The sequence below is a fragment of the Tenrec ecaudatus genome, chromosome 6, assembly GCF_050624435.1.
Source record: "Tenrec ecaudatus isolate mTenEca1 chromosome 6, mTenEca1.hap1, whole genome shotgun sequence".
Taxonomy (NCBI): domain Eukaryota; kingdom Metazoa; phylum Chordata; class Mammalia; order Afrosoricida; family Tenrecidae; genus Tenrec; species Tenrec ecaudatus.
The window spans coordinates 168237540-168262715 of NC_134535.1; the positions used below are offsets into that span (position 1 = coordinate 168237540).

The 25176-nt window shown below is 38.5% G+C and overlaps 1 protein-coding gene and 1 pseudogene across 8 annotated transcripts in view; one reads left to right on the forward strand and one right to left on the reverse strand.

The window, feature by feature from the left end:
- The window catches only part of MLLT10 (MLLT10 histone lysine methyltransferase DOT1L cofactor), a 229093-nt gene that overhangs the window by 151144 nt on the left and 52773 nt on the right, over positions 1-25176 (forward strand). For all 8 annotated transcript variants that reach the window (XM_075552468.1, XM_075552469.1, XM_075552470.1 and 5 more), the window contains 2 exons: positions 3903-3947; positions 4703-4735. In XM_075552468.1, coding sequence (XP_075408583.1) covers positions 3903-3947; positions 4703-4735 — 78 coding nt within the window. The remainder of the gene's footprint in view (positions 1-3902; positions 3948-4702; positions 4736-25176) is intronic.
- Positions 8448-23423, reverse strand: LOC142450596 (COMM domain-containing protein 7 pseudogene; annotated as a pseudogene).

Here is a 25176-nt window from a genome sequence, read left to right on the forward strand (position 1 = left end):
GCCAAGGCTTTGTTTATCTGAAAACTAGGTACACCCAGTCTTAAAGCATAGAAAATTAGCAATACTTTTAGAAGAGTTGAGATGTACGTATCCTCTTCCTGTTTTCTGCTTTTCTCAATTACATTATATGAGTTTAAGATTTACTGAAGCAAAAGTTGGCAGCATTGCTTTCTTCTAAAAATTAAAAAATTGGTTATTTTCTCCACAAAAAAAACAAATTGATGGTTTTAGGGTTAATGTCATCAAATTGCTTTAGAGGTTTCAGGTGTACCCTGACCTTCCAGTTTGTAAAGTTCCATGTTTTCAAAAAGCATCTTCGTCTCCATTATTTTAATATCATGCTCCCACACCTTTTTGAGACAACCTACTCAAAATGCGCTTCAATGATGGGATTTTCTGGTGTTGATCAGTGCCCCAAAGAGGTTCTGGAACAAAACTTGTTTGGATCTTGTTCTATGCTTGTCTTTATTTTAATTTTTAATAGTTAAAATATACTCAAAAAACTTAATTTTTATTTCTCAAATGTTCTTAATTATTTACCTTTCTTTTTTAAACTAGAAAGCCTCATTTTTCTCCTCCAGAGCCACTAGCAGCCCAACACATAGCCTCCCATGCCACCAGAGCTCCGCAGTTACCTTTCTTTGTGTTTGATAGGACAAGAGCAAGACGTATAACTGATTCAGTCGTTTCTGAATGTACACGTTAGTGTCATTGATCACAGTTCTTTAAGTTGTGTTGCCATCCTCACTTAACTCTTTTTAGTTCTTTAACATAAACTAAAATTCTTAGCTAATCTTTTTAGTTTTTGTTGCCAGTTTGATTCTATATGGATCTTAGAAGAGTGCAATGCTCAAAGCATACCTTACTTGTTAAATTAAACCATTGCTTGTTTTTTTTTTTAACATTTCAGCTTTTTAAAGGAAATGTTCATTGTGACCTTTATTTTTTTGTGTGTGTACAAGAAAGAGCTTTATATACAAGAGCAATTGAATATTGAGAAAACATCCCAGCCCAGTCCAGATCAAGTCCACACGTCTGATATTAGTCCATATTTCCAATACCAATCTATAAAGTCCTCTTCAGACTCACGAAACACATGCAATGATGCCGAGTGCAGGAAGATCACAAGCCAGTGGGTGGATAGTCTTGTGGATCCAGTGGCAGTGGAAGCATCTCAGTGCTGGCAGGGGTCTTCACATGGCTCCTCCAAGTCCAAGGCTCTTGCTGCCATCAGCAAAGCCCCATGTGTCTTGTCAGTAGAGAGTCTCTCAGGAAGTGAGCATGTGTCCTGCTTCCAACAAGATATTTATCTCCTTAGCGCCTCCAAATGAGGTCATCAAGATGCCACCTTTTTGACAGGCTAAACTCCACCCCTTCACTCTTAATCCTCTCAAATTGTCAACCAATTATGTAACTCCCACAGGGTCTCCATTCATAATCTTTTCTACCATGTTTTCTTTTTTTCTCGGTATTCTTATTTTAAGTTGCTTTATTAGTGGCTTATTGCTTGGTTTTAAGGTAATTTCAGGGGATAGTTTTGGTTTAAGATTTAAAGGTTAGACGGGACAATAATTTTAGGAGTTGATGTAGTCTCCATTCCCCAAAGAATATAGAGTCCATGCGAATTTGAAATTAAGTTCTGTATTACCCCCTTTGATCAGTGTTCGAGTCTTCGTTCAAAATATTCAGTCACAGTAGCCAGGCACCATACGTTTCTCATGGCAAAGAAGACATTTTTGCGGGGATGCAATTAGCCTCCTTTTCTAATTATTTTTCTTTTGCTCCAGGTGAGTAGAGGTCAGCTGTGCTAACTTAGCTGCTTGCCAGCTTTTAAGACCCCAGGCACTATGCATAAACTAGAATGTAGAGCAGATAGCACTAACGGCCCTTACACCATCAAGTCAATTCATCATAACCTCCTAGGAAACCAGGATCTCAAAGCAAGGCGCCGACTCCTATGGGGTTTTTACTTGTACATAAGCAGTTTAGACACCTGTACGTTATTTTTGTTGATGTTGTGCAACAAAAATCTGAGTGCAAGTCAAAAAGTATTGCCACTAGGGCTGTAGTTCTCCTACTTGCATGTGTTTGTTCCAAACAAAATGTGCGCACAAACTTGTCTTTGTGATCAGTGCATGGATACCAACAAATTTTGTCTGTAGTACACTCGTTGGAGTCTTGCTTAGAGTGGCTTAAAAAACATTTAAAAAGCAGTATGATTTTGAGTCCCTTGAGAATGCCAACGCAACCTTTTTGATGTGGTTTACCTAAAGGACTTGAGAGCTTCCTTCACCTCCAAGACTCCAACGCCAAATAGCCTAGACATCAGCCAGCAACCATTCACTCCTATACAGCCCTGGACCTCCACAATGGACTACTCCATGCCTCCTCCAGTGATCGTCGGTTTTCCTTGATCACACCGGCTAGTGCCACTGGGCCAGGGAAGAGAAGGTGCCTTTGAACAGTTTCCCGAAGCCACACAGGCCGGGCAATAGAGGGTCGCTGGTTTAGTAGGAACTGTTTGCTCTTTTAGCATCCAAGGTGGGCATATGCCCCTTTTATCATTGCAATAGGACTCCTCACAATAGTTAGTGAAGGAGACTGCCAGCAAGCCAGGGGTTGGGCTGTGTTGGAAAAAGGTTGTCTGTGATATTGTTCCAGAGACGCAGCCCGTGGTAGCGGCAATGGCAGACTTAGGCCCTGCTGTAATAACCAGAAGGGTTTCTTGACAAAATTCTCCATCACAAGTCTCAACTTGTTTTGTAGTCCAGTTAAATGTATTAACTGGGTCCTCTTCTATATCTGTGTAAACACCCTTGTGACGATCCAAATGGATGGCCAAGGTCAGGTTAGGAGGTTCCTAGAAAGAAGATGAACAGAAAAGTGTGGGTTTGACAGGCTCCCATGGCTTCTTTTAGAGAGGTTGGGAGAAGTTGATTAGGATCTGACTAGACGAATCTCGCAGTCCAGAAGACGCGGTCAGGAACGTCCTTCTCTGGGAACCCAACCTTCTGTGACGGTTTTGGGGAGACACCTGGAAGGCTGCGGCACGCACTCTCGCTCCCGGGTACACGCTTGATTCATAACAATAGCAAAATGACAGTGATGAAGTAGCACTGAGAATGATGCTATTGTTGGGGGCCGCCACCACATGAGGCACTGTGTTCGAGGGGCGCGGCAGTGAGGAGGTGGAGAACCGCTGTCCTCGAAGAAGCAGGCCAGGTCCTTTGAGTCACATCCTTGGTCCTGTTTTTATCCACTGTTTCAGCTCCTTTGGAACGCTGTGTTGATGTAGCTCCAATTTATTAAGCAACATTTTATTGCCTTAAATCACACACCGCTTTCTTACCCCCTTTTGAGTAATAAAAAATGTGAGAATAATGTCATATTTATTACTTTCTTCAGAAATGAAAGGTATAAGAAAGTGAAGTGGATATAATTTAATGTGTTCATACTATATAAGTAATGATGGATTTCTGTGCATACAGAAGCTAAAGAATTATCTAGTTGAAAACAGTATTAAATGTTTTTTACTACACGTTTTGCTTTTTATGTATTAAATAAAGCATTTTAGCTTACCACAGTGCCTAAGTCTGCATCCTCCTTATTAATGTGGCCATTTATTGTTAGGCACTTTGTATGTGAATTCATTGCTAAAACCTTATGTGTTCCTCACTCTGTGCCGCACCCATGCATATATCCATACCACACTTTAGATTTATGAGAATTCTATTACCTCTGGTTCTCCTACCCGAATGTCCCAGCCGCTGGTTTATCATTTCTGTCCTCACTGTTTTGTTTGGACTCTAAGCGAATGTTTTCATACTTTTCTTTCATGTTTCTTTTTCTGTCCTTGAGTCACTGGCAATTTCTTTGACTTCTTTTATCCTCCCTCCCAACAGAGATTTCCATGCAGTATCGGCATGATGGCGCATGTCCAACAACTAGTAAGTTGTCGAACTGGGTTGGTAACCCAGGTTTTTTGACTCTTCCTCTAGTGATTTTTCTAATATATATGCCACCTCTGAATCATTGCAATGAAAAATTTCCAAGCCCCACAGGTTCGTAGTTGAAGTTTTCCAGATTCTGTCTATTATATGTGCAGTATGTTCATTACTATCGAATTGTGGGAAAGTTTTAAATATTGTTGGCTTATGATACCTAACAGAATGGTGGCTTCTGTGTTTTGTTTTCCGTTCAGTCTTAATGCTCATAATTTACAGCTATCTGTATGTTAACACTAAGTAGCGTTCTTGCTAAGACCTCTATATGTTGAAACCTTACAGAGCAAGCTAGCAAATAAGAATGTGTAGTTGGCTTATATAATGGAATTTTTTTTGTAATAAATATTGCTAAGTGTGACCTAAGGCAAGTTTGCATATGCAGAATTACAATATAAGTCTACTAAAAGCCTTTTTAAAAGTAATTAAAGATATAATTATGTATTTCTACTAAGGAAAGTATTGTCAACATGCAATATGTCTAGAATTTTAATCTAAATTTAGCATATTGGAAACTTAAATAATACATTAAGAAATTTATATTGTGTAATAACAAAGTCAGATTTATAGTTTTAATGATCCAAACTAATACATAATAATCGTATTGAGGTTTTATTATACTGATTCAGTCTATGCCTGTGTATTTCTTTTGTGTTTGGAGTATGATCTTAACCTGACGTCCTTTTTTCCTTACTTGAAAGCTTTCTCAGAGTTGCTGAATGCAATACATAATGGTAAGTTACATTAGAATCTTCTCTGATGGTTTCAATTATCACAAAGGTTGCATTTTGTAGACTTTCAATTGAAAGCTAGCATGTTATACTTATTGATTGGATGAAATACAGCACTACAGTCAGTCAGTTGTTCAACATGTTAGTGAAAGCTTTATAAATTGACTATTGATAGATGATAGGTCAGTTGTTTCCTCAGTTTGACTTATCTCTGTGTAAAACCAGAATGACAATAACTGCCTTTTTGAAAGTCTTACCCTTTTTTGGCAAATAGTGTTTTCAGCCACTTTGGTGTAGGAACAGACTGCTTATCCCGTGGCTTAGAGAAGTTCACTTTTAAGTTGTTTGTTAGTTAATGTATAGACTTTTAAATTATTTTAACCCATTAGCAGAAAATGTTTTGAAGCTATACGTAAGATTTTCAACGGTTCCTTCCTCTGCATTGTGAAGCTCAGCCCTCTTCCTGGTCTGTCCTTAGTCTGGAAGCTCTGCTAAAGCTGTTCACTTTGGGTGACCATGCTGGCATTTGAAAATACCTGTGACAGCTTCCAGCATCACAATAACACAAAAGCCACCGCAGTGTGACAAACTGACAGACAAGTGGTGGGTAAATAGAAGCTAGCTTTTAAAATTGCACCATATTTTTCATGTTTTCATAGTGGAGTTGTGCCTCCTGTTCTAGGTTGGATTCTAAAATTTCCCCACGTACCATATTTTTCATTTCTGCAACTTAATTACAATGAAGATAATTTTTTGCAAATGTGTTTGAGACTTCTTAGAGTGCCCAAACCCTCTAACCATCAAGTTACTTTGGCACACAGTGACTCCTTAGGGCAGAGTAGAATTGCTGCCTGGGGTTTTCAAGGCTGTAAGTTTTCACAGGAGCAGAAAGCCTCTTCTTTCTTCTTAAGGACCAGTGGGTGGATTACTACCAACCTTACCAAATTAATGACCTAATGTGTAAACCATCCAGGCTACCAGGGCTCCTCTCAGTTAGCATGGAGCGTTCTGCAGTCTTTTAATGTTCAAATGCAGTGTCATCTTGTTGTTTATTTTAAGCCAGCCAAGTTGCTTAAGCTTTTTCCAACACATTATCAGTGGCTTCATGAAATTTTGCAGTTTAATTTGCGGCCCATTTGCAATGTGTTTGGATTACATTGTTAGATGCTTAGCATTTCAACAACCTGCAAGAGACTAAGGGCAGGGATACTAGTTTTGATTGGAGGGTATCTGTTGTTTGGTAGGAAGACTGCTCTATAAATGACCATTTTATTAACAGATAGTTATTTAAAGTCATTTCGATGTAATTATAGATCATGAATACTTCATTTTTTGAACATTAGGCATCAAATTTAGAAGAAAGGAATTGGAAGTGTTCTTAAAAATTAAACATGCTACCATTCTGGAAGCATACAAGCTGAAGGTTTTATCACCTCTTGTAGTTTGCTTAGGTGTATTTAGACTTGTTTTTTTACTAAGAATATTACCATTTGGAGACTGAAAGTTTCTAAAAGTAGATGTGAAGTAAAAAGAAAGCCAGGATTCTTATGGAAGCAATTGCAAATGAACTCCGTTGATACCATTATTGATGGAGAAAATGCTACTTTGTATTAATTTGGGTGTGACTGTCAGGTTTCTATCAATGCCACAGAATTAATATTATAAACAATTTGTCTTATGATTTTGAGAAAGGACTCTATTATAATGTCAGATTTTTATATTTCATTGGTTAAAAAACAAATAATAGAGTGATTTTTTTTATTACAAGGCAAGTATCTGATTGATAATCATTGGTAATACTCATCTTGTAGAGGTTTGGTGGGGCTTTCTGCTCCTATAAAGAGTTACAGTTGGGGAGTTGGGGGGTGGGGGGGGGAGTGGGAAGGTAGTGGTATTAACAAACCCAGGGGAAAAGGAACAACAAGTGATCCCAATCAGTGGTGATGTGGGTGTAGGAGGCCTGGTAGGACATGATCGAGGGTAATGTAACCAAGAGGAATTACTGAAACTCAAATGAAGACTGAGCATGACAATGGAATAAGAGGAAAGTCAAAGGAAGTAGAGGAAAGAGCTAGGAGGCAAAGGGCATTTATAGAGGTCTAAATAAAGGCATATATATATATATAAATATATGTATGATGATGGGGAAGTAGATCCATGTGCAGTTATTTATAGGTTTAATATTAAGGTAGCAGAGGACATTGGGCCTCCACTCAAGTACTCCCTCAATGCAAGAATACTTTCTTCTATTAAATTGGTATTCTGTGATGCTCACCTTTCTGACACAATCGCGGAAGACAAATGGGTGCATAAGCAAATGTGATGATGAAACCTGATGGTGCCTGGCTATCAAAAGATATAACGTCTGGGGTCATAAAGGCATGAAGGTTAAAAAAATGGCCATCTAGCTCAGAAGCAACAAAGGCCACATGGGAGAAGATAGGAACTGGAAACACAGGGGATCCAGGGTGAATGATCCCTTCTGGACCAGTGGTGTGAGTAGTGATACTGGGAGGGTGGAGGCACTTGGGTTGTTGACTTTCATAAGTGACGCTACTATGGCGTGGTTCTGCATTGGGCTGGTAACTGCAAGGTCAGCAATTTGAAACCACCAACCACTCCACGAGAGAAAGATGGACTTTACTGCTCCCTTAAAGAGGTGGAGTTTGGACATCCAAGGGGCAGTACTAATGTGCCTTAGAGGGTTGACAGGAGTCAGCATGGACTCAATGACAGTGATTCTGCTTTCTTTTTGGTTTGGCTGCTAGGAATATAAAAAGCAAGTTTTTGCATGGACATAAGGTTTTATTTTTCTTGTGTGTATCTAAGAGTGGAATTGCTAGATCATATTTTGATTCCATGGTTAAATTTTTGAGGAGCCACCAAAAAAGTTTTCCACTTTACCTTCCCACCAGCTCTGCAGAAAGGTTTTAGTTCCTCTGCATGCGTAAAGTAAAACTCCGATCAAGTCACTGCTGACGGGTGGTGGTCCCATGTGGTGCACAGTAGAATTGCTCCATAAGGATCCCTTGACTGTTCGTGTTCACAGAAGCAGATCGCCAGCCCTGAAGCAATCTGAAGCACTGCTGGGTCGGTTTGGGATTTCAACCTTTCTGTTAGTTTTCATGTCACTCAGGGTTGTAGAGCAATTCCAGGGAATGAAAAATATTACCTCGTTAGGTGTTGTTTTCCATTTTCCGAAGGTCGCCTCAAGTGCGTTTGTACTCAGTTACTACTAGTCTAAAGGTTAGTGGTTTCAACCTACCCGTGGGCACCCACGCAGACAGACCTGGTGGTCTGCTTCTTGAAAACTCTGTGGAGCGGTTGTGCTCTGCACCTCTGGTGGGTTGCTCGAAGTCAGAATTAAATTGGTGTCAACTGACAGTGGTAATGACGAAGAATAGTTGAGCATATAGTTTTGTGTATTTGGGAAATTCCTATTTAGAATCTTTTCCCAATTTTACCTTGGGTTCCCTTTTTTTATTTTTGAATCGTAGGAACTCTTTAAGGTTTTGGCAGACTAGACTTTTCTTTTTTTACTCTCTTTTTTTTAATAGGCTCTTCAAGTGCTTAATCCCATTGTTTATCAGGAATCTTTGCAACTGGGCTCTCAGGACACAAGCAGGGCAAAAGGAGCACCCAACAGGCGGGTGGGGGAGGGTTTGGGGGATTAGCTTTCAGAACCATGGTCCAGGCTGGGGGCGACCCACAGCACTCAGCTGAAGCACTCCATGCTGGCTCAGATGCCCTCCATCTTGTGCAGGAAACAAGGTTAATTCTATGTATATATTTTTAGTTTGGTTTCCCTTTTTTAACCACCAACTTTAAATGTAACAAAGTATTCCCCACTTGTTCCGGTTCGCTGCTCCCAGATGTCCCTCCACACTTCCACTCCCTGTCTAGCAGCTGGTTAGTCATCAGAGTCTGACCTGTGGCCCAGGGAGCCAGGGTGAGGGATTCTGTCTCCACTTTCACTAAAGTAAGTGGCTCTGTCCTCAGTGAGACCCAGAGTTATGAAATCTGCCTGGACCTGTCCCGCTGTCAGGCCCTTCTTCAAGGCACCATTTGGAACCAGCAGGAGACTTCACGATGCTTCTGAAGGGGCTGAGACTGATCTGGTTGGTGGTGGCGAAGTCTGAGAGCTGAGCCAGAAACCGCTCTACCTCTTTTGGCTCCGTAAAGAAGTGGAAAAGTACTTCTGTCAGGGCTGTGAACCGCTGCGCGTCCAGCTGGTTCAGCCACTAGACTTAGATAACATGGTTTCCAATTTTTTTTCATTATTTGAGTTGTCTTTTTAATCTTTTGATAGTGATTTTGAAGCTCAAACGTTTTAAGTTGGCTATCAGAATTATTTAGTTCTTTCTTTTGTTGCTTGTGATTTTGGTGTCATAGTTAAGAAACTGTTGCCTAACTCAAGATTACATAGATTTACACCTATGTTGAATACTTTTTGACCCCCACTGAATGATCTAGGCACCAGTGTTGAAATTCAGTTCACCAGACAGGTGTACATTTATGTTTGGACCCAGTTCTTTTCCAATGGTCTGTGTGTTTATTCGTAGACCAGCCTGTGACACGTCATGTTTGCTCTAACTCTGTAGTAAGTGTTTAACAAGGAAGTTTGACTATCCCAGCTTAATTTTATTTTTAAGATCTCTTTTATCTGTTTGAGGTGCCTCGTAATGCCCTGTGAACGTTATGACCAGTTTATTTCTGGGGGAGAAAGGCAGTTCAATCAATTTGGAAACTATTGCCATTTTCACGATATTCAGCTTTCTAATTAATTAGTATGGGATACCTATCCATTTCCTTATATATCTTATTGAACCAGTATTTTGTCGTTTTCAATGCACAGGTTATATGCTTGTATTGTTAAATTCATTCATATGTATGTTATTCTCGACAATATGAGGGTAAATTTTAAAACATTACTAAAAAATTGTAGAAACTTCTATTAAACAACATCAAAATATGAAGCTATTATTTCTGAACATATCCTCTATCTTGGCCTATACACTTCTGAAAGTGGTGTTTCCATTTCTAACCCTTCGTTGAAGAATTCGAGGGACTCAAATCGTGCTCCTTTTATAGGAACTTAAGTTTGGGCAACAAAGACAGCTCTGAAGGTGTACAGCCAAGACTCTAGGGTAGATGAAGTAAGGTTTCCCAATGAAGTTCTCATAGGACAGCTTTGACCATCCTCGAGCAATGAGCCTGCAGGAAAATAAAACGGAGGTATAGCTTTGGTGGTTTTCTCACCAATGCAGTTTACATCTTTTTCTTTTCTTTGTGAAACTTCTTAATAAGCCCCTGTGATTACCCTGTAGCCTCTGAGAAAATGTGTCAAAATTACCCTTTTGAGTCTCGAGAAACAGTCATCCTAACTTTATAAGCTGATCTCTCTGCCTCTAATTTCATAAGGCCAGCAAGCAGATGCCCTTGGGAAGCACTATTTCACTTTGTTTTAAATCTATTTCATTGAGGTCTCTTAACAGCTTGAAGACACTGTTTTGAATGGACTCTATTCATTTATTATTTTTTTTACAAAAGGCATCATGTCAAGACTTAAAACCAGATGTATCACTGAGAGCTTGTTTGCAGGCATCCACTGACTAGAGACATATTTAAACACCTTTTTGTTAGAAAGAAGCCCACGCATGTATAAACTGATACCCCGTAGCATTATTTTTTAACCTAACCTCATACGTGCAATTTTTTCAAAATTAAACCTTCTACTAAATGTTCTTTTTTTATTTTTTACCCCTTTCAGATGGGCAGCTTGTTTTTGCTGCCCTCATGGAGCTATTTGGTAGAGGTGGTTAGAGAATGTTAATCAATTATTGATTGATAAGAGGTTGCTTCAAAAATTTCTTTGAAAGATTTCTTTATTTTTTAATTCTGTTTTCCATAAATTTTTAGGAGTTCCTTTTTTGTATGTTGTGGGATGAGTATGAATGCTAATTGATTGTATAGGTGAACACTCTCCCTACGAGACTAAGAGTCTACTCAAGTCTACCAAACTGGTATGTAGGAAGTTGGATCATTTTAGGGAAGAAATAAAAGAACAGAGATGAGTAATCCACAGGCTTACAGCAGTTTCACAGTCTGAAATTCACGGTATGTAATGAGATAATAATACTCCTGGGGGAGGGGTGACTCTGAGGAGACTCAGACCCATTGATCTAGATTTTGCAGATGCAGTTTCTTTTTAATGGCAACAGATGTTAATTTTCCCTGTTGGTTGGTATGCTATTTCTCTCTCTTGTAAGAAAAAAAAATCACTTTATTGGGGGCTCTTACAGCTCTTATCACAATCCATCCATCCATTGTGTTGAGCACTTTTGTACATATATTGCCATCATTTTCAAAACATTTTCATTCAACTTGAGCACAGCTCCTTTTTATTTTATGTTTTTATTTATGCAATAATGGTCATAGCCAAGAATACAACAAATGCCACTTTTAACTCTAACATAAATTATTTTTCTGTCTTTTTAGCGGTATAAGAAGTTTTTTTTAATGTATACAAACTGAATTTTTATAGTAAGGGATAATTAAAAAGAAATTAAGAGCCTACAGAAAAACAGGGAATTGTATCTTGATAGGAATAAAAGGTTACAACAGGAAGGGCAGCTAAATTAAAGTAAATGTAGCCCTTGGGAATGCATTCTTGAGTCAGAAATGTGGGGAAGTGAGATAGGGTTGACAGGAGATGTACATGGAATGGTGTGAACTTGTAGGCACAGATTGAGGAATTTGACTAACAATCTTGTTAAGCAGTATAAGACCTTTACTATAGATAAAGACAATACAGTATATTTTGTATATATATTTTTCACTCTTAAGCCTCGAAACTACTGTTTCTTAGATCACTGTAGGTTATTGGAAGATATGTTTGAAGTATATAAGAAGTGAAAACAGACATTAACATTTGCATGGTGAATCAGCCACTGGGGAGGAACAAGCAATTTTTACTATGTCTGCTAGCCTACAACAAAGTAAAACTAATTTGCAAACATTTATTGAAACTTGCAAGAGAAGCAGAATCTAAAGTTTCTACTTCATTAAAGAACTAGTGTAATTGGAAATGAATTGTATATGAGCTTTTAACATAAACTGATAAATGCCATTAATAATTGAAACTTTTTTAGAGTGCTGCCTTTTTAATGTTTGTGAATATAAATTTATAGGGATTTTGTTTTTTGGGTTTTGTTAAATCGTTTTATTAGGTGCCCATACAACTCTTATCACAATCCATACATATATCAATTGTGTAAAGCACATTTGTACATTCATTGCCCTCATCATTCTCAAAACATTTGCTCTCCGCCTAAGCCCCTGGCATCAGCTCCTCATTTTTCCTCCTCCCTCCCTGCTCCCCCCTCCCTCATGAACCCTTGATAATTTATAAATTATTATTTTGTCATATCTTGCCCTGTCGGACGTCTCCCTTCATCCACTTTTCTGTTGTCCATCCCCCAGGGAGGAGGTCACATATAGATCCTTGTTATTGGTTCCCCCTGTAACAATCCACTCTCCCTCCACCCTCCTAGTCTCACCACTCACACCACTGGTCCTGAAGGGATCATCTGCCCTGGATTTCCCTGTGTTTCTAGTTCCTGTCTGTACCAGTGTACATCCTCTGCTCTAGCCAGATTTGTGAGTTAGAATTGGGATCATGATAGTTGGCTGGGGAGGTGGGGAGGAAGCATTTAGGAACTAGAGGAAAGGTGTCTGTTACACTGTTGCTACATTGCACCCTGACTGGCTCATCTCCTCCCCGAGACGCTTCTGTAAGGGGATGTCCAGTGGCCCAGAAATGGGCTTTAGGTGTCTCTACTCTGCATTCCCCCCCTCATTCACTGTGATACGATTTTTTGTTCTGATGATGCCTGATACCTTATCCCTTTGACACCGCGTGATCCCACAGGCTGGTGTGCGTCTTCCATGTGGGCTTTGTTGCTTCTGAGCTAGATGGCCGCTTGTGTACCTTCAAGCCTTTAAGACCCCAGGTGCTATATTTTTTGGTAGCCGGGCATCATCAACTTTCTTTGCCACACTTGCTTATGCATCAATTTGTCTTTGGTGATTGTATCAGGAAGGTGAGCACACAATGATATGATTTTTAAGGATTTGAAATTTTCCACAGCTTTAGAGGGGTAGGGGGCCAGAGCACTATAAACCCTTTGACCCAAGTTCTTGGACTTGTCTATCATGACAGGTTTTTTTTCTCTTTTAATCTTCAACTTGTCCTAGCTCTTAAAAAACAAAAACATAGAAGCAAAATACAAAAGGGTTCAAAGACCCAAGGCAAGCCAACCCAAAATGAGCAGGCTCCCTCTCACAGGAACTATGGGCTGGATGGTTGAGTCTCCTCTCAGAGCTTAGTAGTAAAAGCTAGTACAGAATAGGTGAGTAGTAATTCGGCCCAGTGGGTTTCTGCAACGGAGCACAGAAAATGTGATGTTTATTGGCTCTTCAAAGAGCATCTTTATTAAGACATCTGGCAACTATGCCCCGTGCGCTCTATGGGAGACCATGCCTAAGCTCTGGTCACAGTTCCCAGACTCCTAAAAGCAGCCCCAATGTACAGCGTGGCTGTAGATGGTCATGCATTAGGAGAACCTCATGAGCTTTTTGGAACTGATGATTCCAAATTGTAAAAATGAAAAGATGCAATTGTTTTCTTTAGACAGATCTAATATAATGAGGGAATTAAATTCTTAGGTATGCATCAACTTAAGCATGGTTCAAGTAGTAATGGTATTAAATTATTCCTAATATACCTTGGAGACATTCCCATATAAATCAATATTAAGAAGCTTCTGTGGTGTCATCAGGTTAAATTTTGTATTCTTAGCTGTAAGGTTGGTGGCTCAAACCTACCAGCACCTCTAAAGGATAAAGATGAGGCTGTGCACCTCCATAAAGATAGAGAGCCTCAGAAACCCTATAATAAGATTCATTATGAGTTGGGATCTACTTGATGGCAGTACGTGGGTAGGAAGAACCCAGATAGCATAGTTGAGTAGACATTGGGCTGCTAACAGTAAGGTCAGTGGTTCAAACCCACTAGCTGTTCCACAGTAGTAAGATGAGACTGTCTGTTTTTGTAAAGATTCATAGTTGTGGAAAGAAGCAGTTCTGTCTGTCTTAAAGATAGTCACTGTGAATCTGAATGAGCTCAATGGCAGTGGGTGGAATAGTCACAAAGGTCTCTCCAAATGGTGCAAATGGTTGCTAGCTGTGAGTTCACCCAGAAGAGGCTTTAAAAACCTCATGGGGAGTGGCGAAGAATTAAGAGATAATAATAGTTTTTTTTCCATGGACCTTTTGAAGCCTCCCAATACAATCAATCAATCAACAAATGAATTAATTAAATAGTGACTGAAAACCCAATGTAATATAATTCCGCTTCAGTGTACAAAGGGTTACTATATGAGTTAGTGTCAACTGAGACTCCTAATATCAGGTATGCAAAGAGCACCAGTGAGAATACACTGGCTGTGTACAGTCCACAACTTGAGATATGAGGTCAGGAAATTCAAAGTATACTGTTGGTATTTGAGTTTGGGGGAAAGATGATAAAACTTGGTTTTCAGCAGGGATAATATGACAATAATATGGTAGCACAGTAAGAAGATTGAAAATTGTTAATGCTGGACCCAGAGACCAGTTATAGAGGATAATCCAGGTCTGACTGAAATTGTATCTTTCTGATATTTTCCTCCTAACCTTTGCAAGAGTTCTCGTTTGTCAACAAGATACTTAGAGATATTTAACATGCAAATTAATTGATAAGATTAGAGTTGGTCCATGAAAGATCATTGAAATTAATTTTTATATGGGTAATAACTAGACTCGTGACATTGTTTGTGGTTAGAAATGCTCATAGAGAAACCAAACAGGTTGAATCGGGTTTATTTTATTCTAGAGAAATCATAAAATGCAAAAAAGGAAATACTTACAAGATGAAAGATTAAGATGCAAGGGAAATGGGATATTTAATGGAGCTAAAATCAGGAACTTTCAGAGATCAAAAGTCTAAAATCAAACTTTAAAGAGGATAGGAACACTGGAAACATTCATTGTCGACCCCCCACTCCCACCCCAAAGAAAGCATTAAATTAAAAATTATCTTCATTATGTTAAATTAAAGAATGTCTAGGTTCCCACCACTACCACGCCCCTCAAAAAGAGTCTTGAATATTATTTTCAAGTACATACAGTAACTTGACTGTTTACAAAAGAATAGCCGTTGTAGTGTAATTAAAATTGTGATGTAATATTGGATAAAGATAATAGTGGCATTTACATGTGTACAGATTATACATCTAAACTACAGTTATTTTCTTTTATAATTCCGGTGTTCCCAATCTAGCTGTTTGTCTTTTCTTTCTGTACTCTGTCTATCGTATTAAGTTGTACCTTTGTACTGGAGGCATAATGTTTTAGTCTGCCAAATCCTACTCTCAGTGTACTCGATGCTGAATTAGTCAACAAGTTGTTTTGTTTTTGGTTTTAACTTCTAAATAATTCTTTGAAGCATTCTAGGTATGACTTTTCTAATTTTTTTTTGTTCTTTGTAATATTGATCTCTTCCCCCATCGGTACTGCCTTATTCACAGCTTTACACTCCCTTGCATGGACTATGTTAGTAGCTTTCTTTTAGTTTTATGAGCGTATCTACCATTGATCAGATCAGCTGGCTCAAACTAGTATCTCAGAAAATGAAGATAAGGAAGCAATTTAGTTTATGATAGAAACACACCTGAGAAGAAGGCAAATAGCGCTTTTTAAATTAAGTTGATCTTTTTCAGAAATAGTTTTTATAATTCTCATACCATACAGTTCACTTATTTTAAGCACATTACAGAGTTGTGCAGTCAGGACCACAATCTAAGAACACTTTCTTCATTTGTCTACTCATTATTGTTAGCTCTCCATTTCCTCCCCAACCTCCCTTTTTATAAAAGCCCCTCCCCCCTCCAAGCAAAATCAAAAACCCAACACTGCTATCTAATTGATGCTGACTCAGAGTTGTCCTGTATAACAGGGTAGAACTGCCTCTGTGTTTCTGAGACCGCATCTGCTGTCTGTAACCCTAAGAAACTAATAATCCAAGTACTGTCTATAGATTGACCCATCCAGGATTTCATATACAGAAAATCATACAATTGACCCATCCCCAGTGACAACAAAATAAGAAGAAACACCTAAATGCAAAAGAGAAAGCAGAAAATGAGAAAAAGAACAAATTTTAAATGAGTCAAAAGGGAAAAGAAACGATAAGGTGTTAAATTTTAATCTAGCTTTGTCTACCTTAGTCTAATTCTAATGCACCCTGTCTGATCGCAAGGCCATTCACACCCCTGGTCAGAGATGGTAGAGTGTTCTCTAGAGGCTTAAGCTGTGCCAATGGATTTGGGGCTTTCAAAATCCATTTATGTATCTGTGCTTTATATATGTCCTAATCCATTTTAAGAGACAGCATTATCATTTAATTGGGGAGTATTAAAAATCATCCTCATACTCTTTATTGATGGTATCCTTAATTTAGCAAATGGTATAGAATTTAAAATACTGTTGAGATAAAGGTAGTACGATATATAGGGTGTCTACTTGCATAGATCAGAGTGTAAGCGCCGGAACACAATGAATGCGACCACAGGTTTGAGAATAGTACAGTTTTCCCGATAATGCTCACTCACCAAAGCAGAATGATGTCTTATGGACTAAGACATAGCGTACAAATGCAAATGGGGTTTAGAGATGCGAACCAAAGGCCAAAAGCGTCCAAATCCTTAACCGTGGGATGGTAGTCATGGACTAAGGTGTTTCACTCCTAAGTCTAAGGAAGTATTTTAGTTTTTTTTTAATCTGATACAGGCGCGTGGAAGGTAAAGTCCGGTTCACTTAGTGGAGTTTCCAAATGTGATCTTTCTGGTATGGCGAGGAAACTTTGAGAAAACAAATTATAATTAGAAAATTGCTTATTGAGTTTAGAATTAAGAACATTTACTGTATATACTCTTGTATAAGCTGAGCTTTTCAGCACATTTTTAATGCAGTTTTTGTGGTAAAATTAGGTGCCTTGACAGATAATTCGGGTTGGCTTATTCTCGAGTATATATGGAAGTTGGTTGTGTGTAAAGATGAATCCCATCTTTGTAACATTCTTTTTTTTCCCCTCTTGGTATAATACGTTTGTTTGCTTTGGGCCCCCTCCCTTGATGGTGGTGTGGTTATGAGTCAGGCTGCCACATTCAAGGTCAGCAGTTCAAACCCACCAGCCTCTTCTCTGGAAAAAGATGGGGCTTTCTACTCCCATAAAGAGTTAACAGAAAAAAATTTTTAAATTAAAAAAAAAAAGAGTTCCACTCTGGGAAACTCACAGGAGGCAGTTCTACCCTATCCTATAGGGTCACTATGAGTTGATGTCAACTTGATGGCTGTGAATTTTTGTTGTGAATGTCCAGTAATATGTTATAGAAACATATTAAGTTGTTTAAACCTGGAAATAACCTGGATTGTCTATAAATTTTTATGGTCTGTTCCTATGGAAGTTGATGTTACTTGCCATACTTCATTCATACTTCTTTGCCATCAAGTTGAGTCATCCTGAACGCAAGTGAAAGAGTGTAACTCATAGGGGTTGCTAGGTTGTAATCTTTACAGAAGCACATTACTAGTTCTTTCTCCTGTGTAGCCAGTAGGTAAGTTAAAATTGCTAACATTTTGCTTGGTAGCCAAGCACTTAACCATTGTGCCACCAGAACTCCTTAGGTGCCATTGAGTCAGCGCTAACTCATAGTGACCGTGTGCGCAGCAGAACACATGACTTACACAGCCCTGAATCGGCCTCAGAATCGCCCTCACGGTGGGGCACTGCATGCGGTCACTCTGTTTCCACACCCTTGGATATGTGGATTGGTTCCTGAGGTAGTAGTCTTTTTATATAAGTATAACTTGAGATTTGGGATTATACTTTTTAGATTTTTTTCCCCATCAAGCTTGTAATATTAACAGCAATTTATACTTCCATTCAGTAAGTGTGTAAGGAAGCATGTATTGTAAGTCATTTCTGGATGTGTCATAAGTTTAAGAGACCAAAAACTTTTCATCCTTGATGACAATAATAGGAGACCTAAATTTTTCAGTAAGCTTCATTTCAAAGGAACTATGGAGTTAAATCAATATAAACATAATAAAAGATGTGAAGAAAATAATAGTGATTTGAACAAAGAAAATAATATAATAATGCAAATAAAATCCTTAGATATGAAGAACTATAGTAGTTGAAACGAAGAACCCTATAGAACAGTGGAAACCAATGAGGAACAAAATAACAGGTTAATATGTAGATTAGGTGAAGGAAATAATAGAAGAAAAAGATGAAGATTAATTTAAACATTAAAACAAGAAACTGAAGTGTTACATAGAAGATAGAAGTAGAATTCTGATAGTGTAGAAAGGAAGAGAATAGTGAAAAGGAAGAAATGTGCAAAGAAATCATGTTCCTTTAATGTGATGAGAGATCTTAGGTTGAAAGAAACCATAAATTACTTGAGCAAAAATATTGAAGGAAAAATATTCATTCAGATATAGGAAAAAATTTAAATATCTAAGAGAAACAATTCTAGAAACTGGAGAGAGAGATTTGCAAAATCCAAAGGATTTCAAACGTTTAAGCCATCACCAAGTACCTTGAAAGAGTTGAGTCAGTGGGTTTGAGGGCTCAGGACACAGTCTCAGGGAGCATCTAGATCAGTTGATTATAACATAGTCTACAAGATAATGTTTTATATCTGAATTTGATGAGTGGCGACTAAAGTCTTAACAGCTTTCGGGCGGCCATCTAAGGTACGACGATTGGTCTCTTCCCTTCTAGAGTAACAAAGCGTGAAGAAAATCAGACTGAAGGACATGCAGACTTTAGCCTTCCAGACCCTATAACCAGAGCCAGCTGGAGGCCGCCTACCCATGTTGTAGAAGGTCCTCGACCAGAGTTGGACACAAATATCAGACAATATTTAAAATCTTTAATCCAAGATTTACTAGTCTATATTACAGAGATTTGTGGACTAATTGAGACTATGGCCCTTAGACAGTCTTCAAACCTGGAACCGAACTCACTCCTGAAGATGAGTTTTCAGCCAAACAATAAGCTTGTGAAGTGGGCAATTATTATCTGTAAGGAACGTGCTTCTCAGAATCTTAAGCCCAACAAAGCTGAAGGAGGAGTATTTGTCTCAAAACAAAGTTCAGAAATGTAGGAAGGGTTAGAAATGGAAATGGGGAGCCAAGGGAGGAAGTGGGGAAAAATGTTGCTAAATTTGAGAGTATTGCAATTAATGTCAAAAAATGAACTAAATTGTTGAATAAAATTAATTGGCTCTGCAAACAGAGTTGTAGGTATAACACGATAGTTACGCAAATAGAAAGTTACGATTTAAAAAAAATTCTTGAGTATGTAAAGCTAACAGAGAGAAGACAATCTAAAGTCAACCAATGTCGGTAGACGTGTTTACGGGAGAGAGAGTAGAGCAAACCAAGAGTTCTGAGGCCGGGCTAAAAGCTTTTCTCCTTAGGTGGGGGGAGGTAAAGATGATACTTTAAAAACAATTTTTATTGGGGGCTCTTACAGCTTTTATAACAATCCATACGTCAATTATATGAAACATTTTTGTACCTATGTTGCCATCATTTTCTCAATATTTACTCTCTAATGGGCCCTTGGTATCAGCTCCTCTTATTTCCCTCCTCACCCACCCTCGTGTTCCCTTGATAAATTATTATTATTTTCATATCTTACATGGACTGCTGTCTCCCTTCCCCCAAGGTTTCTGTTATTCATCCCCTGAGGGGTGTGTGTGTGTGTGTGTGTGTGTGTGTGTGTGTGTGTGTATGTGCTGATCATTGGGATCGGTTCCCCCTTCCTCCCCTATAAAGAGAACAGTGAGAGACATTTAAATAATACATTAATATGGAAAAGTCCCAAATCTTTATCTTAAAAAGCTTGTTAGTAGCTTTCTAAGGTCTCTTCTTACCTAGAGGAAAAATGAGAGAATTAGTGAACCATGTGCACATCAATTGTGTAAAGCACATTTGTACATTCGTTGCCCTCATCATTCCCAAAACTTTTGCTCTCCACCCAAGCCCCTGGAATCAGGTCCTCATTTTTTCCCCTCCCTCCCAACTCCTCCCTCCCTCATGAACCCCTGATAATTTATAAATTGTTATTTTTTCATATCTGGCTCTATCCCACGTCTCCCTTCCCCCACTTTTCTGTTGTATGTCCCTCAGGGAGGAGGTCAATGCAGGTCCTTGAAGTAGGTACATAATCAAATGTGGTGAAGAAAGCTGATGGTGCCCGGCTACCAAAAGATATAGTGTCTGGGGTCTTAAAGGCTTGAAGGTAAACAGGCAGCCATCTAGCTCAGAAGTAACAAAGCCCACATGGAAGAAGCCCACCAGCCTGTCCGATCACAAGTTGTCAAGGGATCAGGTATAAAGCATCATCAGAACAAAAATCTTACCATACTGAATGAGCTTGGGAGTGTGGAGACCCAAAACCCATTTGTAGGCCACTGGACATCCCCTTACAGAAGGGTCTTGGGGAGAAGACAAGACAGGGCGCAACATAGCAACGATCAAAAATACAACTTTCCTCTAGTTCCTAAATGCTTCCTTCCCACCCTCCCACTGTCATGATCCGAATCCTACCTAGCAAGCCTGACTAGACCAGAGGAGGTACAGTGGTACAGATGGGAACTGGAAACACAGGGAAGCCAGGGCGGATGATTCCCTCAGGACCAGTGGAGTGAGTGGCGATACTGGGTGAACAGATATTATTTATCTTTTTGTATCTAACTTAATTTACTCAGCATCAATTTTATTAACTTTTTATCAAAGTTCATTTACTTCATACCATTTATCAGAACTTGTATTTTCTTGATGATTGAATATCTTCCATTGTATGTGTAAATACTACATTTTACTTATTCCATTAGTTGATGGACATCAGTTGTTTAATCTTTAGGTTCTAATGAATATTGCTGCAATGAAATTGGTGTCCAAATATCTGAGTCTCTCAACTCATAGCAAGTGCAACCCACTACACAATCAGGGCTCCTTTGGGATGTATAAATATCACAGACTTGCTGGGCCACACACTCAATTTGTAACTTTCTGAAGATTATCTAAATGGCTTTCAATAGCAGAATACATGATTTTACAGTCCGACCAGCACGGCATAAGTACTTGACCTTTCTTCATATCCTCCTGAACACAATATTTTTAATATCTCTAATAATAGGTAACATCTGTTGGGTGTGGCGTTGATACGTCATTTTATTTTGATTAGTATTCTCTTAATAATTAATGCCATCTTTTCATATACTATTTAAAATAATTAGCACATAAAATTTTATTATTAGATGAAATGTTTATCCATAGTCTTTGTCCGTCTTTTTGATGAGTTGTGGGAATTTTTAATATAGTCTGAATATTAAGCCCTTATCAGATAAATGGTTAACAAAGATTTTAAATTTTGACCAAGTTCAATTAATTTTTTCTTTTTATGTTCATCACAAATCCCAGGATTCAGTTGTCAAAAATAATATCTTCAAGTTTTATCTTTATCCTTTCTTCTACGAGTTTAATGCTTCTTTTATTTAAGTCATTGACCTTTTTTTGGAGTGTGATTATGTGAGCTATGAATGGTAAAAGGACCTTTATTGGGATGTGCACCTAACTACAGATTTTAAAAGTTTATAGGATTTGTTCTGGAGCTTCAAATACCAGAAGAGACTGCTGTCTCCTCATTGACTAGATGTAGTACCTTGGTGAAAAGCAACCTGGCCATAGATGTATTGTTTTATTTCTGGATACTCTATTCCATTGGTCTCTGTGTCTTTCTGTACTCACTCAAGACTCAACTCACTGCCATCGAATCAATGCTGCCTTCATAGCAACCCTCGCTGGGTTTCTGTTGACTATTTTGGGGAGTAGAAAGCCAGCCTCTCTCCCACTGAACTGCTAATGGTTTTGAACTGCTGACCATGTGGGTCACAGCCCAAGGCATAACCACTATGCCACCAGCCTCCATATTTTGGACAACTCTAGCTGTAGTATATTTTGAGACCGGAAAATGTGAGTCTTCCTGCTTTGTTTTTCTTTTTTAAGATTGACTAATTGGGCCCTCATACTGTTCTCTATTAATTTGAGGTTTGGTCTTTCTATAAAGTAGGCTGTTAGAATTTTTAAAGAAATTACATTGCATCTATAGATTGCTTTGATTAATATGAGCATCACAATATGAAGTCTTTAATCCATAAACATGAGGAGGCTTTCTACTCTGGTAAAGAGCTAACAGTCTTGGAAACCCACAGGGAGGTTCCAGTTTGCCCTATTGAATCAGCTATGAATCAGAATTGACATCATGACAATGAGCTTTTGGTCTTCACATTTATATAGCACTTCAGTCATGTTTTGTAGTTTAATGGTTTCCTGACTCAGGTGATACAGCAAAAAGGATTTCAGATGTATTCATGTTAAATGTAAGAATTGAACTTTCCTAATTAAAATTGACTCAGTAGCACATGGCATCAGCATGGAAGTAAGATGCCCCGGGCCAGTTCAAGCCTGTCACCTGGGTTTGCTGTGAGTTGGGATTGATGGTACCAAATAGTAATGTATTTTGTCATGCCACCTTCTGAATTTTTGTCATTGTGATAATATTTGGTCAAGGTCACCACTCCTTGGGTGAATGACGGGGTTTTCTACTCCCATAAACAGCTACAATATTCGAAACTGAGTCAACATCAACTTATGGCCGTGAGTGTCAGGGTAATGCTAGTCCCTAACGTTACCTTTTACAAGTAAATAGTTCTGATCACACCACTATTCTGGTTAGAAGTCAATAGTAACTTTCTGCCAGGATCAAATTGAAAGGTGCCCCATGGTACTTTGGTTAATGTGTTCAGCTGATATTCAAAATGTTGGTAGTTTGAAACCATCAGCGATGGTGAGAACAATTCTTCACTGAATGCAAGGCTCTACATTACTGGCCTGAGGCTGGTATCTAGCTTCATCTTTGCGTGTTTTAGTTCCTATTATACAATACAGACCGTATCAATTAGAGTTCGTTATATGTAAGCCACAATGGATTGGATTCTATCCAATTTTATTTGGAGTGGGGACTTTTTTTTTGTATGTATAGTTATTTAAAAGAATTGGAAAAAAAACAAAACAACAAAACCCAACCCAAACCTCAGCAAAGATAAAGTTAAAGATAGTTTCCAAGAGTACCTAGCCACAGATTAATCAATAGGTGGTTTGCACTTAGCTAGCCAGTTTGTTGGATTTGCTCCAGTAAAGACAACCGCCTAGAAACCCCTTTGGACCACTTTTGTTGTCAGGTTGAGGTCGTTATGAAATGGAATTGACCTAATGGCATGTAACAATTGTGTATATATAGTCACAGCACATCCTGTGTTAATTGTGTTTATTTATTTAATGTTTATCTCCTTCCCCTCACTTTGTTATTGTTGTGTATCAATAAGTTCCAACTCACCAGGACTGTATGTGAAGGCCAAACTGCTCGTAAGGGTTTTAGGCTGTAATCTTTACTAGAGCAGATAAGTAAATCTTTCTCCAAGCAGTTGGGTGTGTTGGAACTGACAACCATTCCGTTAGCAGCCAATGTGAGGACCTATTCCAGCACCTTTACTATGTGGTAGACAACTCTACTAATCTTGGCTTTGTCCGTATTAGCTAATCCGTACAGCAGTCCTATGAAAGCCTTGCTAACTGTCCTCCCTTTGTAGATGAGGCTGCATGTGGGAAGTTCTTTGCCTGAGGAAGCAGGATTTGGTGACCTTAGCTACTTTGCTGACATCTGGAAAAGAATATTCAACATCTTGGGATGGGGAAGAGGGATAAAATATCTAACTTAACCATTTCTATAGTTATATATTCTGTTAAAATATATTCTCCAATCCACTTACTCTGGTTTCCTGCTTAACAAATAACTTTTATATATACTGATCTGACCTCCAAGCCAATATGAAACCAGTTGGTGAAAATTACCAGTTGATGCTAGACCAGTTAGTTCTTGTGTATCAAGTGCTGTGTAATGTCGTTGGGTGCAGTAATGAAATCTTAGGTCTAAGCACTGCTTCCTGGCTGCAGTCTTCCCTCACTATACTGCTCTACAAGTCACCACCTGCCCATGTTTCCAAATCGACGGGCAGTTGCATTCTGTTTCAGCAAAACTTTGCAGCCGCATTTGAAGTAATTGATGTTCCCTCTTTCTTCAGACTGCCTTTTCTTGGCCCTAGTGACTGCATACACTCACGGCTTGCTTCCTACCTCATTGATCTTAATTTCCTTTACAAATGTCTCCTCTATTAGCCATCTTTAGAATGTTGGAGCACCTCAAAACTTAATCATAGATCAGCCTTTTCTCTTTACAAACATACCTCTGCTTTCTCACTCTAGGAAATGATGTTTCTAAATACCTAGGCAGTAATACGGAACTCACTCAGGATACTTTTATTTATCCTACCTTCCAAATCTAATTTGCTATCTAGCTTAACTGATTTCTAACTCTAGATGTTTTTCAGATCCATCTTTTTCCATGGTCAGTACTTCTTGTACCTCAGTCCAGGTAGACACGTGTTCTCATCTAATTATTAAAAGCTTCCTACATGATCTTTTTGTGTCCATTCTTCGCTCCCTTTCCATCTAAGTGTTACTTAGCAGTCCTTAGGAGTCATCTTTTTAAACAGTAAGTCATGCTATTTACCTTTGGTGGCTTTCCATTGACCTTTACATAAATTCTAAATGCTTCCTCATGCTTTATAAGATCCTGTGAAATCTGTACCTTTTTCTCTCCAAACTTAGTTCATACTACTCTCTTTACTATGATTTGGTGATATTAACTAAATTCTCTTCTTGGACGATGCCAAGATATTTTAGGGAAAGCTTTTCTTTTTCTTTCCCCAGTTAACACCTACCTACCTTTGAGGTGTTATATCTTCAGAGAGGTGTTTATTTTACTAGCTAAATTTTACTCTTGTGGAACCTTATTCTCTTCCATTATAGCACTTACCACAATTTTTATTTATGTGTTTGATTTAGTGCTTGCCTTCATAGTTAAATAGTAAATTTAAGCTCCTTACTTAATTCCCAGTTCCTTACAAATTCCTGTCTCCTAGTAGAGACTCAATAAGTGTTTGTTTAATAGTGCATAAGTTGGCATGCCACTGTCATTCTGCAGAGTTTCTCTTTCCACTACAGATGATTTTGAGGCTGTTTCTTAGAGCAGGCCTCTTACAGGATTCAACGAATACCCCCTTTAATTGGATTAAATCAGAACGTGAGTTGTAAAAGATGCAAGTGGAGTGAAGTTAAATAGAAAGCAGGCAGGTATAAGGCTA